At 41.5% G+C, this 16,373-nt stretch overlaps 1 protein-coding gene across 5 annotated transcripts in view; it reads right to left on the bottom strand.

The window, feature by feature from the left end:
• Positions 1-317: 317 nt before the first annotated feature.
• CROT (carnitine O-octanoyltransferase) overlaps positions 318-16,373 on the bottom strand; it is a 141,401-nt gene continuing 125,345 nt past the window's right edge. For all 5 annotated transcript variants that reach the window (XM_030199806.1, XM_030199824.1, XM_030199816.1 and 2 more), the window contains one exon: positions 318-1,074. In XM_030199806.1, coding sequence (XP_030055666.1) covers positions 954-1,074 — 121 coding nt within the window. In that variant the 3' untranslated portion in view covers positions 318-953. The remainder of the gene's footprint in view (positions 1,075-16,373) is intronic.

Raw genomic sequence — 16,373 nt, 5'->3', positions numbered from 1 at the left:
CCATGCTAGCAGTTTGTTTCCATTGTTTTTACTTATTTATTACAGGTGGTCCCCAGAGCTGGTGCCAACATTGTGTAATGTTGTAGCTTGCTAAGGATAGTACTGGCATTCGTGTGACCCTCTGTGTATAAAGGTTGTCCTCCCCTCTACTAGATAAATATGTAAAGGCAAGCGTTTGATCACTGTTATTTCTGATTCTAAATGGTGTTACCGTTGGCCTTCAAAGCACATGAGAAATTCTCCATCTTCAGGAAATGCTGAAGGAATGCCCATGTTGGAAATGGAAGTCAGAAACTTCACAGAATCACAGTCCCAAATACCATCAAGTATCTTTATTCCTATACACATGATTAGCATAAATGTCCTAGTTGGAAGCTTTCTGTAATCACCCGTTCAGTGTGAATAACTTATCATTTTCAATGCACGTGCCAAATAAGGGGAACATTTAACAGCATGTGCCAGCACAATTAACACCTGTTGTTAGTACCTGACCTTGAAAAGAGAAAAACCTGAATTACTCATTTTTTAGTAAAAAAAAAAAAAGTAATTTCCATGTTCTTGCTACTCTAAAAAAAACCAGTAAAACCTGGATCATCAACAATCAGGATATTCATGTGACAATGCATTGCTGTTGACATTTTCAATATTTTCTGTTTTACACAAGAGATTTTTTTCCCTTTGGATCTGCATTGCTACTACAGTATTAAATCACTAAGAATATTTTAAAATATTTAAATTATAGCTACAGCAAATATTTAAACAAAATTGCTTGCATTTTTGTGGTTTAAGTTGTTTGATAACTACTACTACTACTATCATTTCTATAGTGCTGTGGACATTTTGTACAGAGTTTTTTTATAGCACTATTTTCAGTTTGCCTTTTTCAGTAGCAAGGTAATGCTGCAGAGCTGATGAAATATTTTCATGCATTCATGGCTTTCTCTCATCACTCTCTATAGCTGAGCTCTACCCATTAACTGGGCCATCGCATAAAAATTCTGGAAGACAGTCTGCAACAACTTCTCAGCATCAGTTTCTGGGCAGGATTTCCAAGCTGTGCATACCACCACAATCCTATCCGGAAAGAAAGTGTTTTAAAATGAGTAGAAAGCTAATATTTATTTATTTATTTATTTTTTATTAGGCTATTGTACACCACATTGAGCCTGCCCTTGGGTGGGAATAATGTGGGATATAAATGCCATAAATAAAATTTATTTACCGTCTTTTTGAAGGAATTCACTCAAGGCGGTGTACAGTAAGAATAGATCAAACATGAGCAATAGGCAATTACAGCAGTAAAAATATGGCATTGTATACTACTACTTGCAATGACAACACAATACGTAATAGAACATTATAATTGGTAGTGAAGGGTAAGGCAAAGTTGTAACATATAGATGAGTAAGAAAGTAGGAAGAATTTGAAAGTAAGGTGACTGATTGAAGAAAGTTGCACATGAGGTCAGAGAGATGATTAAATATTATCTCAGTTTGGCTAGGAGTGGATAAACATGTCCCGCTGCAATATGTGCAGCCCGAGTCAATCCTTGTGTGTGTGAGTGAGACTAACAAGTTAGTTACTTCTTCCATTAAAGGTTTGGTTGAAGAGCCAAGCTTTCACCTGCTTGCTGAAGTAGAGATAGTCTTGTGTTAAGCAAGAGCCTTTCAGGCAATGCATTCCAGAGTATGGGGACTACTCCGGAGAAGGCTCACTTGCGGGTATCACAATGTAGATATGTCTGATGCACAGTGCTTAAAGCAGTGGGCTACAAACCAGAGAAACCAAGTTCAAAACCTGCTTCTCCCACTGACACTCCTCCTGACTTTGAGCAAGGCATTTTATTTCCTGCGGCCTTAGGGATCCACTGACTGTAAGCTCTCTGGGACAGGATCTTATATACTTGAAAAACCAGTGTAAACCACCTTTGCAAAAATCTGGAAAGATAATCTAGAAATATATATATATTAATATAAAATATAATGCAAATTTATATATAAAAGACTCATCCAAAATACCAGAAAAGCACAGATACTAAAGGGCCTTTTATTTTTCACATTTTAAAATGAATTACAAGAGAAGAGGTAGCCGGTGGAAGTAACTCCACTATTATAAGCCTTTCTCTCCAACACGACTGACATATTAATCCTCTTCCACTAGGTGGCTTTTCTTCTCACTGGCAGTAGAGTTATGCTAGCTTACAGCCACAGAAATTCCCCAGAAAGCTTTGTAGGTTTGCTTCCTCCTAAGTCAGGGGTGGACAACCTGCGGCCTGACACTGAATTTTATGCAGCTCTTGAGACCATGGGAAGTATATATAGAAAAGAACTTCTACTTAACCCACTGAATAGTTCCCCACCACAGAAAAGTTATGTCTTACCTGATAAATTTCTTTTCTTTAGTCTTATCAGATCAGTCCAGACAAATGGGTTATGTCCCTCTACCAAGTTGATGAGGAAGAAAATAGTTCTTGTGACTCGCCCCTTAAGGGTATTATACAGCATAGAATGGGGCTCAAAATCTGCCTGATGGCCAATACTGAAACTTTGAGACCAAGAGGCATATTTTCAAAGCACTTTGGGAGGCTAAGTTCCATAGGTTTCTATGGAACTTTGGGAGGCTAAGTGCTTTGAAAATGAGCCCGCAAGTGATTCAATCAGACATAACCTACCAGCTAGTGAGGCATATTCTCTACTGCTATGCAGATATTTCACCGAGTCAGGAGACATGTGACATACAATAGGTTAGAATCAGCGATATTTGAAAAATATAGCTTGTAAGCAAAATAAAATTAATCCACCATAGAGGGTTTCTGGACCAGTCTGATAGGACTAAAGGAAAGAAAGTTATCAAGACATAACTTTTCCTTCCATAACAACATCTTATCAAACCAGTCCAGACAACTGGCTGTAGCAAAGCAATGTCCCCAACATAGGGCAGGACTAAATAAATCTAAACACTCAAAAAAGAGAAAGGAGTTTTGCAAATAAATGCATCATTAATATCCCCAGTCTGACAGAGAGAGATTAGAGGTCCTTTCCAGTGGTACCTAGTAGGGATAACCAAGAGAAATCAGAAGGGCTCTGGAAAGACAAAAGGTATGAAAAAGAAGGATGCGAGTCCCATGATAAGAAGGAATAAAATAGCATTGACAGGCCATGGAAAGAGATAAGACAAACAAACAAAACAAACTGATGATTTCCTTAAAATAATCTTTGAAGGCAATAGCCTAAGACTAAAGCACATCTATGAAAGGAATATTGCAACTACAATCCTACCAGAGTTGAATATCCAGAGAAGGAAATACTGTATAGGAAGAAAGCCATCAGGGGCTGAAAAAACATTGTGCTTCCCTATCTCCATCTATGACAACCAAGGAAAATTAAGAAGCACCCTTCGTTGAGAGTAAAGAAGGGCGACCAATGAGAAGTGACACCAGGTCAGTAAGTAGCTAAAACTGCTCTATTCAGACATGAAAACCCAAAATGTTATTGTAAGAACAAGAAGAGGACATAAGGGCTTTGAGACACAAGACACTCAGAGAGGAAAAACCATGATGGGCGCTATATATATATATATATATATATATATATATATATAAATATAAATATAAATAATAAAATCACAATATTAGAGACTTCTTATCAAGTTAGCTGAACAAATAGCTAGACTGTAGAATTGAACAAGTAGGTGGCTTGTATAGCCTGAGCCATATAAGTGACCTGCAAAACTGTACTAGTAAGCCACCAAAACCAGTGAAGGCAGTCTACTGAAATAGCAATGCACCATAAGAAAATGCATCAAGGGATGTTCTACATGTAGCCATAGTAGCTACAGCTATAGACATGACTGCCAAAACTGAAGACATCCAAGCCATCACTAGATACTATTGCGCAGCTGCATCTATAGAGGCGTCAGCAGTAGGTAGTGTCAATCAGCCGTGGCTGGTGCCATACAGGTGACAAGGTAATAGAGGTAGCTGTGGTAACTGGTGACACAAGGCAGCTGCTACCTTTGAAGCCATATCTGCAGATGCTGCATGCAATATGATAGAACATGCACTTTCCATATCTGACATACGTGTGGATGCTGACTGATGCCCAACTTTTGGTGACCACAGCCAATGGCAGGCAATCAGCTGCTATCTGGGATGTCACATAAATGTTCATCCAATGTACCACAGACAGCTGGAACATCTGATGCCGCATAGGTAAGTTTGAAACTGTGCCATACACGCAGCTTCCACAACTGGCCATACGGTTGCTGGAATTGTGCTATACAGGCAGCCTGTGGAATTCCTGCTGCTGCATTTGCTGTTTTAGTAGCCATGCTACACAGCTGGCTACTAGAACAGCGCTATATAACTGATCTGGAGGTCAGTGAAGTACAATTTAGTTACTTTATGTCACATGTTTACTTCATCAACAGCATGATTTTATGGCTGGCTTATAAGAACCCCCGACGAAAGCTTTTGTGCTGAAACACGGCCTGTATTGGGTTTCTACTGTTACAATACCACATGTTGCATCTGAAGAATAAACGTCTTTTGCTCATCTTGGAGCTTGTGCCTTGTTTTATTTCTATTTATTACCTTTAAAAGTGGACTAACATGGCTACCACACCACTTTACTCATAATCCTTTATAAACCAATCCTAGTCCTCCACAGCCCTCTATAACCCATACTGCCAGTAGTCCCAGCACGTCCTCCTTTTTAAATTCTTTATATGGATGAACCCAACTTCCTTCTGCTACTTTTCTTTTCTAGTACAACTTCACAATCAACTAAAATCACACCCAATGTTAATAAGATCAAGGGACTGGAGCAATTACTAAATATGTAGTACATCTATGTCCTCTCTGTGAAGGAAAACAAAGTCTGCTTGTCCCAGCCTATAGGTGGACTCTTTCATTAACTGCTGAAATGATGTCACCATAGAAACAGAAAAAAATGTAAGCAGATAAAGACCACATGGCCTATCCAGTCTGCCCATCCATGCCATCTACTCTTCCTCTCATTCCCTTAGAGATCTTGTGTACTTTTCCAAGTTCTCTTGAATTCAGATACTGTTTTTATCTCCATCACTTCCACCGGGAGGCCATTCCATGAATTCACCGCCCTTTCCTTGAAGAAGTATTTCTTAAGGTTATTTCTGAGTCTATTCCCTTTTACCTTCATCTTATGCCCCCTTGTTCCAGAGTTTCCTTTCAATTGAAAGGGACTCGTCCTCTGTGCATTATGCCACAAAGGTATTTAAATGTCTCTATCATGTCTCCCCTCTCCCGCCTTTCTTCCAAAGTATACATATTGAGATCTTTACGCCTGTCCCCTAATGCTTTATGACGAAGACCACTAATCATTTTTAGTAGCCCCCTGTGGACGACTATCCTGTTTATATCTTTTTGAAGGTGCGGTCTCCATAATTGTACACAATATTCTAAATGAGGTCTTACTAGAGTGTTCTCCAGGGTCATTAACATTAACAATGTAACTTGTGTTTCGCTAACACCTCACAGTTGTGTAAGCGGATCACAAATTCACAAGAAGCTGGACGTATTCAGGAATTTACAATAACTGAAATTTACATTCTCATTAAAAATCTACCAGTCCAGGCTAATTATTTAGACTGCAAAATGAATTTTTTTAAATAAATGAGTTTTTATAAGTTTCTAAAATTGAAAGTAACTTGAAGTGTTAAGTAGAAGAGTCTGAACATCTTTACCAAGACTAGCTGTTTGATAAGGAACATAAGGAGAGTAGCCATACTGGGTCAGACCAAAGGTCCATCTAGCTTAGTATCCTGTTTTTCAAACAGTGGCCAAGCCAGGTCACAAGTATCTGGCAGGAATCTCAAAGTATCTAATCTAAAATGTTACACATTCTTAAAAAAAGGAAAAGTAAATAAGGATATTGATCTTGTAACTAGTTTTTTGAGAGAAGATGAAGTGACTTAAGAGATAAGGTGGAGCTAAACCATAGATTACTTTATAAATGAGACAAAAGAACGTAAACTGAACTCTAGCATAAACTGGCAATCAATGACTCTTTACAAAGAACTGGGATATATTATCAGATTTTTTGACAGTAAATCAAACGAAGAGCAGTATTCTGAACTGTTTGCAATTGTTTGAGTAGCTGTTTTGAAACACCCAAATAAATATTACAGTAGTCCAATATACTCAAAGTCAAGGATTGCACTATTAGATGGAAATGATCTTGATCAAAATATTTATGTACCTATCAAAAATTACACATAATGAAAAAGATCTTTGTATTAATATATTAATTTGAGAATTAGAAGATCATTTGGAATCTAATAGGATGCCTAAGTGACACGGTCTTACTGTGATCCTGAAGCCTCGCCCTTCTGTTAGAGGACCTCAGGTGGAGCACCTTGCTGCTGTTCCGGGGTACGCCAGGACCACGCAGGCAAACCTCCAGCGTGCCAGTTGCAGTAACATCAGACACCAAACCGAGGCATTGCGACCGGACACTAAATCCCGCTGGACTTGGGTTTTGGCGCTCTTGCGTCTTAGCCACCCCTACCTGCTGCTTTGCTGTAGTTGGGATCCGAGATGCCTTCATCCTGCCTAGTTTCCGCTACAATATAAGTGTAAGTATTTTCCAGTACAGCTTACCTCTGCTGTGCGTGCGAGTGGGTATCAGGGCAGCTTACCGCTGCCAAGTATGTGAGTGGGTTCCAGTGCAGCTTATCGCTGCTGTGTACGTGTGTGGATTCCAGTGCCTACGAATCCTTGGTGTCGTACTGGACAGCCATTTACAACTGGATAACCAAGTGCAAATCATCACTAAAAGAATGTTCCTCGCCATGTGGAGGCTGAAGCGTATAAGACACTTCGTGACAAGAGAGCTTTTCCATACCCTAGTTCACTGGTTAGTCCTATCCCATACTGCAGCGGGATCTATGCTGGATGTCGGGATTACATACTGAAAAGGCTTCAGACAGTCCAAAACACGGCTGCTCGGCTCATTCTGGGGAAGTCGCACTTTGAACCTGCTCAACCTCTTCGGTTTCAGCTACACTGGCTCCCTGTAGCTGACCGCATCACATTCAAAATCTGCTCACTTACTCATAAGATTATGTATGGCGAGGCACCAGAATACATGCTCGATCTCATTGATCTACCAGCTAGAAATGCTATACTATCTGCAAGATCCTACCTCGTCCTCCATTTTCCAACCTGCAGGAATGTTAAATATAAGACTTCTTGCATCATCCTTCCCTTACATCAGTCCGAAATATTGGAATGTCCTGCCAAAACAGCTTAAGGAGCTTGCCGACCACCAACTGTTCAACAAGTCCTTAAAGACGTTCTTAGTCAGCAAGGCTTATTCCACAGGCAGCTCCACTGTTTAACATATCCCACTTGCCATCGCCTCTGTGTTTTCCCCTGTCCCTACCCCCGTCAATTCTTTCTGTTACTATGCCATCTTTGTCATGTATTTTAACCACCTGATTTATTGTAAGCCACATTGCACCTGCTCATGTGGGTAAATATGGGGTAGAAATGCACTAAAACAAATAAATAAATAAATGCTTCTCTTGAAAAGTCAAAGGCTTTCCGAAATCCCTTCTCTGTACATTTCACAGGATACCTTTTTTCCTCAAACCGTTTTGCCATATCAGTTGATCTAAGAACATAAGTACAGGAGTCAGAGCAGAGATGTCTCAAACGTAAAAACTGGCTATAAGGTAAATTGGCTTTAAGGTAAATTGGCTTTAAATGATGCACTGTGGCAACTTGTATAATTTAGAAATTTATTAACATCAGTCGGTTTGCGATAAATGTCAGTGACAAATTGAATGCCTGTAATACTTATATTAATGTCTAGAAAATATATAGTCTTTTTAATTCATTTGGAACCGGAGATTAGCATCCAGGGTGTTCAACCAGATATAAAATTCTTCCAGGTTGCTCACTGTCCCTCTCCAAATCATAAAAATCCCATCAATATATCTTTTCCAAAGGCATATATTATCCATATACTCTGAGAGATGTTTCTTCTCAAAATCGGCTACATATAAATTGGCTATAGAGGGCGTGAATGTAGCACCCATAGCAGTGCCTTTTACTTGTTGATAAAATTTACTATCAAAGGCAAAAAAGTTCTTAGTAAGTGCAATAGTGGCTAAATCTATGATGAATTCTGTGGGAATCCTGCAATGGAATCTTCGATTTGCCAATACTCCTTTAATGATCTCAATGGATTCCAATTGTGGAATATTTGTGTAGAGGCTATCTACATCAAAAGTTACTAATAGCATATCATTGCTGGGAGTCATGGTGTTAAGTGTATTAATCAGCTGAATCTCGAATGTATGAAGGAATCTCATAAACAAAAGGATGTAAGAACTTATCAATAAAAATAGAAAGTGGTTCTAATAGAGAGCCACAAGCAGACACAATAGGTCTGCCTGGAGGTATGGACAGGGATTTATGGATTCTGTTTTAGCTGGATTAATTTATTTTATACTAGTAAAAAAGGCCCGTTTCTGACAGAAATGAAACGGGCTCTAGCAAGGTTTTCCTCGGAGTGTGTATGTTTGATAGAGTGTGTTTGACAGTGACTGTGTGTGTGTGAGAGAGAGAGATAGAATGAATGTGTGAGTGTGTGTGTGTGTGTGTGTGAGAGAGAGAGAGTGAGACTGTCTCCTGTGTCCCCTGCCCGCCTTTCCAGCCACTCAGCGATTGTTCTGTGTCCCCTGCTCCCCTTCCAGGCACCCAGCGATTCTCCTCTGTCCCCTTTCCCCCCTGTAGCCACCCAGCGATTCTCCTCGCTCCCCTGCCCCCACTCCAGCCGTGTGTGTGTGAGAGTGAGTATGTGGAAGACAGAGACAGTGAAAGTGTGTGTATGTATTTGTGTCTGTGTATGTATGAGACAGAGAAAGTGTGTGTGTGTGTGTGTCTGTGTGAGAGAGTGTGAATATGTGTGTGTGTGTGTGCGCGTGTCTGTGTGAAAGAAAATGTGCGAGGCTAGTGTCAAAATGGAGAGACAGCAGCAAAAGTTTGCATAGCAGAGCACAACCATTTGAGCCAGTTGTTACCTTATCTCCCCTGCCGTCCCCTCCATACCCAATGATTCTTTTTTTGTCTTCCATCCCCTCCGTGTCCCGTGTGTGTGTGTGTGTGTGAGTGTGAGAGAGAGAGATGCTAGTAGTCCCTGTGACAGTGGAGGATCAGTTGCTCCTTATAGGCAGTTGAGAGTGAGAGAGAGTGAGAAAGAGTGTGCATGTGGTGTTTTTTTTCCTCCCCTCTCATCTCCTCCGTGTCCCTTGTGTGTGTGTGTCTGAATACAACGGTTTATTTTGTTTTTATTTCTCAAGTGTAGTGAGAATGTGTATATGTGTGTGTGTGTGTGAGAGAGAGAGAGAGAGAGAGAGAGAGAGAGAGAGAGAGAGTCAGAGAAAGTGTATGTGTGTGTGAGAGTGAGTGTGTTGAAGAGAGAGACAGTGAAAGTGTGTGTGTGTCTGTGTGAAAGAGAGACTGTGAGAGTGATTTAAGTGAGAGAGTGAGAGTGTGTATATGTATGTGTGTCTGTGAAAGAGAGTGTGCAAGGCTAGGGTTCAAAATGGGAAGACAGCAGCAAAATGTTCCATAGCAGAACACAACCTCAGTTATAGGCAGTTAAGAGAGAGAGAGATAGTGAGATAGTGAAAGGGAGTGTGTACTGATGGTTTTTTTTCCTCCCCTCTCATCTCCTTCTTGTCCCTTGTGTGTGTGTGTTCTAGAGAGAGTGAGAGAGAGGTTAGTTTGGATGTTAGAGATGCAGTGAGAGGCAGCTGTGGGAGGGGGGGTTGTATTTGAGGGAGTCTGCCACTCTCCTTGTTCTGTGTGCCACATGTGATGTTACTGAGGTGCAGCCAGGCATCAACTCCTTGTGAGAAACTTCTCTGACCTGCCTTCTGTGGTGTGTGCTGCTGTTGATCGTATCTGTGGTCTCGGGACAGCCTGTCTGCGTCGCTTGAGTGTTGAAAAGCAGCAGCAACAACAATGAAAAAGACCTGCCTCTCTCCTAGGCCGATCGTAGCTACTGTTTAGTGTTTTTTTTTTAATTGGTGGCTCGTGCCAGAAGGCAGATCAATGATAGTGTGAGGACGACATTTTCGTGCAGTTGCTAACAGTAAAAAGAAAGACGTACGGTGCCCTCGAGATGAATTAAGTGTATTGTTTTGCGATGTTGTCAGTGTTCAGGCTGCATTTTCACCTTTTCGTAGAAATCCTGAGTTTCATCAAAAGGAGATCAGGCTGACAGGCGGTCTCAGCGTCTTGTTCTTGAGGACATACCTTTGACACCTTTGCTGCATCAGCATGCAAGCGCTAGTTTTTTTGAGTGTTAGGGAACTTGTTTTAGTCATCTCACATTGGTCGTCTGTGCAGGTGCTCCTCCTCTCCCCTTTGACGTCGTTGGCTGTGCTTCTCCGGGGTTTTCTTCAGGGGCAGTGATGTAAGGAGAGAGGCTGAGCGGCTGCAGGGACCTGGCAGTCTGAGATGGTTCTGAACGGAGGTGCGTTGTATGAGTTGTTTTTCCTGTGGCCCCCCCCCCCACCCGTCGTCGATATTGGTGAATTGCTCCGCCCTCAACGTCATAACGTTTGACGCGAGGGCGGTGAATAGCTCTGCCTCCGTCCTCAACGTCATAACGTTTGACGCGAGGGTGGGGCCCAGAGACTGTGTTTTTCGAGGCTTCAGAGCTCCTTCCTTTTCTTTGAGTTCTTTGATATGCATGGGAACGATGGAGGCGCACGTATTGAGTGAGCCGTAGGTCCGCCCCTTCTTTTGTTTGATAGGTGCATGACGCGTGATTGCATTCCGTTGCGTGGCAACGGCGACTGACGCCTTCGCCTCAGATGCTCCTCCCTTGTTGTATTCCTATTGGTGTGTTGCAGCTGTGACGCTCGTTTCAGATCATGGCGGCGCCCAGATGTACTGTGGTTAAAAGTGGTTACAGAGCTTCGAACATACAAACTTTTGAAGCTTCAAAGTGTGGTTCAGAACGTTCATGGTGCTTTTTATGTCCAGTTGGGGCGTGGCGTAGGTCGCAGAAGGGGCGTGGCTGAGGGCGGTGGTGAGTAGTCCGAATAGCCAGGAGGACTACAGCAGTTCAGGACTTCACTGCCACAGTTGGAGGGAGTTTCAGAACGTTCAAGGTGGGATTTATTTATATAGATTATATATTTTACATGTAATTGGTTGAATAGCTATTATTTTTATTTATATACAAGAGACGTCTTAGTTATGAGTTGTTTTTACAGAGAAGAACATTAATGGTTTATGATTTTTTTTATTATTTAGTCTATTAGTGTAGACATGTAATTTATGTATTTTATCTCTTCATTGGGTATTATATACATGCAAAAAGTGTGAGCCACATATGTATGTGTTTACATCAATTTATGTCATGGTGTTATTGTGCAATCAGCAGAGTTCTTTTCTGGTTTACATAAGTACATAAGTATTGCCATACTGGGAAAGACCAAAAGGTCCACCAAGCCCAGCATCCTGTTTCCAACAGTGGTCAATCCAGGTCACAAATACCTAGCAAGATCCCAAAAGAGTACAATACATTTTATACTGCTTATCCCAGAAATAGTGGATTTTAGCCAAGTCCATTTAATAATGGTCTATGGACTTTTCCTTTAGGAAGCCGTTCAAACCTTTTTTTAAACTCCGCTAAGCTAACCGCCTTTACCACATTCTCTGGCAACGAATTCCAGAGTTTAATTACACGTTAAGTGAACATTTTTCTCCGATTAGTTTTAAATTTACTACTTTGTAGCTTCATCGCATGCCCCCTAGTCCTAGTATTTTTGGAAAGTGTAAACAGACGCTTCACATCTACCTATTCAACTCCACTCCTATGAGGAAAGGCTAAAGCGGCTTGGGCTCTTCAGCTTAGAGAAAAGGCGGCTGAGAGGAGATATGATAGAGGTCTATAAGGCGTCCCATCCCCTTTATCGTTTTCCTCGCCCTTCTCTGTACCTTTTCTAATTCCACTATATCTTTTTTGAGATGCGGTGACCAGAATTGAACACAATATTTGAGGTGTGGTCGCACCATGGAGTGATACAAAGGCGTTATAACATCCTCATTTTTGTTTTCCATTCCTTTCCAAATAATATCTAACATTCTATTTGCTTTCTTAGCCGCAGCAGCACACTAAGCAGAAGGATTCAACGTATCATCAATGATGACACCTAGATCCCTTTCTTGGTCTGTGACGCCTAACGTAGAACCCTGCATGACGTAGCTATAATTCGGGTTCCTCTTTCTCATGGGCATCACTTTGCAGTTGCTCACATTAAACGTCATCTGCCATTTAGACACCCAGTCTCATAAGGTCCTCTTGTAATTTTTCACAATCCTCCCGCGATTTAACAACTTTGAATAACTTTGTGTCATCAGCAAATTTAATTACCTCACTAGTTACTCCCATCTCTAGGTCATTTATAAATCTGTACCTCCTATCCCATGACTCTCCAATTTCCCTTGGAGTCTCTCATGAGGTACTTTGTCAAACGCCTTCTGAAAATCTAGGTTACACAACATCAACCGGCACACCTTTATCCACATGTTTGTTCACCCCTTCAAAAAAATGTAGTAGATTGGTGAGGCAAGATTTCCCTTCATTAAATCCATGTGTCACATTAATCCATGCTTTTGAATATGCTCTGTAATTTTGTTCTTTATAATAGTCTCTACCATTTTGCCCGCACCGATGTCAATCACTGGTCTATAATTTCCCGGATCTCTTCTGGAACCTTTTTAAAAATCAGTGTTACATTGGCCACCCTCCAATCTTCTGGTACCACGCTCGATTTTAAGGATATATTACATATTACTAACAAGAGCTCCGCAAGTTCATTTCTCAGTTCTATCAGTACTCTGGAATGAATACCATCCAGTCCAGGAGCTTTGCTACTCTTCAGTTTGTAGAACTGCCCCATTACATCCTCCAGGTTTACAGAGAATTCATTACATTTCTCCAACTCGTCCGCTTCGAATACCATTTCTGGCACCGGTATCCCACCCAAATGTTCCTCAGTGAAGACCGAAGCAAAGAATTCATTTAATCTTTCCGCTACGGCTTTCTCTTCCCTGTTTGCCCCTTTTACTCAGTCATCTGGCAGTCCAACCGATTCTTTTGCTGGCTTCCTGCTTTTAATATACTTAAAAAAATTTTAAGTGTATGGCCTAAAAGACACGGTTTAATTTAGTTTAAAAACACATATATGTTTTTAAGTCATATGATGGATTCTGTTTTAGCTGGATTAATATATTTTATATTATATATTTTACATGTAATTGGTTGAATAGCTATTATTTTTATTTATATACAAGAGACGTCTTAGTTGTGAGTTGTTTTTACAGAGAGGAACATTAATGGTTTATGATTTTTTATTTAGTCTATTAGTGTAGACCTGTAATTTATGCATTTTATCTCTTCATTGGGTATTATATACATGTAAAAAGTGTGAGCCACATATGTATATGTTTACATCAATTTATGTCATGGTGTTATTGTACAATCAGCTGAGTTCTGTTCTGGTTTATTAGTTCTATTTTTATTGTTCTATTTATATATATACAGTGCAATCCGCTTCAGTGCAAGGGTCTGGGACCAAAGAAATGCATGCAGTTAACCAGAGCATGCACTTAACCGTTGTGACCCAAAGAAGCTTGACTTCTGATAAACATATGTACAGTACTGTTTATTATTATACATACAGTATACAGTCTCCGTTAACTGACGTTAGGCTTACTTGAAGTAATCAGTTATAGTCCTCTGTTCACTACTGGGGCTATGAGTTCCATAGACTACGTCTGCCAGATGGTAAAAACTGTCATAGCACTGACATCCAGTGGCCTCCAGATAGGCCCGCACAGTGTTGAGACTCTCCAGCGCTCTTGCAAAAGTGACAGAAGGAGGTTGTTGAATTTCATCAGCATGTGCCTCTCTGCTCATTTCATCATCAGCCGTTGTTGCCTGCGTGTAGGCGCATATCTCGACATCAGTGCTGTCTTCAGCTGTTTGTAGATCGTAATCAACAGCTACATAGCGATGGAACGCCTCTTCAGTAACACCGGCTGGGATGTCAACCTGTTCATCTGACGTGTTTGCAACAGCTGCATCTGTTTCGTCCCTCTCCACATCCCTAACAAAGCTTGCCCGCTTGTAGCAGTTCACAATGGTTGCCTGTGTAACACGATTCCAGGCTTCTTTCTGCATATGTAGGGAATCCAACAGTGATAGATTAAGAGCCAGTTCAACAGCACGTTTATCCTTGCCAGTCTGGTCATCCATAACGCTCGTCAGACGACGTAGCACAAGAGCCCGATAATGTTGTTTGAAATTGGCTATTATGCCCTGATCCAGAGGTTGGATCAGAGAGGTAGTGTTTGGTGGCAGGAAGACCACCTTGACGTTAGACAGCCTGACATCATCCCTGTGTGCAGCACAATTATCACAAAGCAACAAAATCTGACGCTTTTGTGCCCGCATTCTAGTGTCTAACTTCTTTAGCCACTGCTTCCAAATTTCCCGTCATCCATGAATTTGCATTAGCCTCGTATGACACAAGAAGTTGCTTAACGAAGCAACAGGGCTGTTTGCTCTTTCCAACGAGAAGGGGTTCCAACTTCTCACTCCCATCCATATTGCAGCAAAGGAGGATCGTCAGTTGGTCCTTCAATGTTTTACCTCCAATAGTTTCGGCATGTTTGAATGCAAGTGTTCCATCAGGAATCGCTTGCCAGTAGAGACAGTTTTCGTCAGCATTGAAAATGTCACGAGGTGCAAACTCGTTCAAGATGGTAGGAAGAACAACCAACCCAATTTTCAGCACCAAAGTCATTGGCATCTTGTTTCTGACCATGCTGTTTCTTGAATTTTATGTTGTTCCTCTCCTTCCATCTTTCCAACCATCCAACAGTGGCTTTGAATTCGGTTAGTCCAAGACTTTCAGCTAGCTGGTTAACTTTCTCCATAAGCAGTGGACCACTGACGGGAAACTGTATGCTCCTGACTCAAGAAAACCACGGGAAACTGTATGCTCCTGACTCGAGAAAACCACCGAAGAGCATCTTCTACCTCCTCAATTTTTCCCGTCCATTTTTGTTTCTGTTGTGGATTTGTATTGTTTTGCCAGTCTTCCAGAAGGTGATCTTTCTGCTTCAAGACACGTGAAATTTGACTGGGATTGACACCATATTCTTTAGCAATTGATGCTCGACTTTGTTTTCTAATTTTTTTAAGAACTTCTATTCATTCAGCCAGTGTTAAAGTCTTACAGTTCCGCCGCAGTGACGGCGGCAGCAACCCCAGTGTACACTTTTAACGACATTCTTTCACTTATTCTGCCCGTGGCAGTTAAAGGGGCGGTAAATTTGAAATCTCATTGGTTGTCACGCGCCAATTGGCTTCCATATTCCGTGCGCGAGCTTATGCGGAGTCTTTCCTGCAGAGGAGCTGTCTTAAACCGTGCATATAAGCGAATCTTGCACTTATCAGTGATGCGCTAAACCGAAGTTTGTCCCCATAGAGGGTCAATCAGACTTTGAAGAACCTTCTTACAAAGCTATATATCTTTGCAACACAATGACTGGTCACAGCTATTGCCCTGGGCAGAGTTCTGCTATAATACCACGTAAACGAGTCCTCCGGGGCAGCACCATTTAAGCTCATATTTGCACGGCACCCTAGGGTAACCCTGCCTGTACTCAGATTCTGTGGTACCAGCAGTGGCAGCGGCTGCCACAAATTACCTAATTTGTGGAAAACCATGTGGAAACTCCTGATTCAGGCTTCTGAGAGGTACATGACGCAATGTTTATGACAGAGGAGCTGAGTGCCCACTCAGGGGCATAAGAGTAAAGACTCCAGGTGGGTTTCTTGAATTATTGTATGTTGCTGCATGAGTCTCTGGGTATCGGGGAGGTTGAGTGTTTCACAGTTGGGAGAACTAAGCCAAGATATGCTTTAGCGTAGAGGTTGGGTAGGGACAGGGGAGGGGGTGGATGGGGGAAAAGATTGGGGTAAACAATGTTACGATGGTTCTGACTATGTTGCAATTGAAAACTGTATGTTGTGTTGTACTTACGGTACCATGTAGTGTATTTGACGCTATCCACATTAACCATCAATAAAAATGACAACAAAAAAAAAAGTTGCCCACCTCTGCATCTCAGTCGAAGGGATCTTGGAACTTATACCTCCAGACGCCTTCTAATACATTTGCCGCCCCCACCCCCCCAGTTCATTGGGCCCTAACTCCTGGTTCGTCAGGTGGGTCCAATAACCTACCAACTGAAGTTACCAAGCACCTTACGCATTCACAACACTTTCCATGTGACC

The sequence above is a fragment of the Microcaecilia unicolor genome, chromosome 1, assembly GCF_901765095.1.
Source record: "Microcaecilia unicolor chromosome 1, aMicUni1.1, whole genome shotgun sequence".
Lineage (NCBI taxonomy): Eukaryota > Metazoa > Chordata > Amphibia > Gymnophiona > Siphonopidae > Microcaecilia > Microcaecilia unicolor.
Note: the sequence above shows the minus strand (reverse complement) of the source record. Positions and strands in the feature narration are given on the sequence as shown.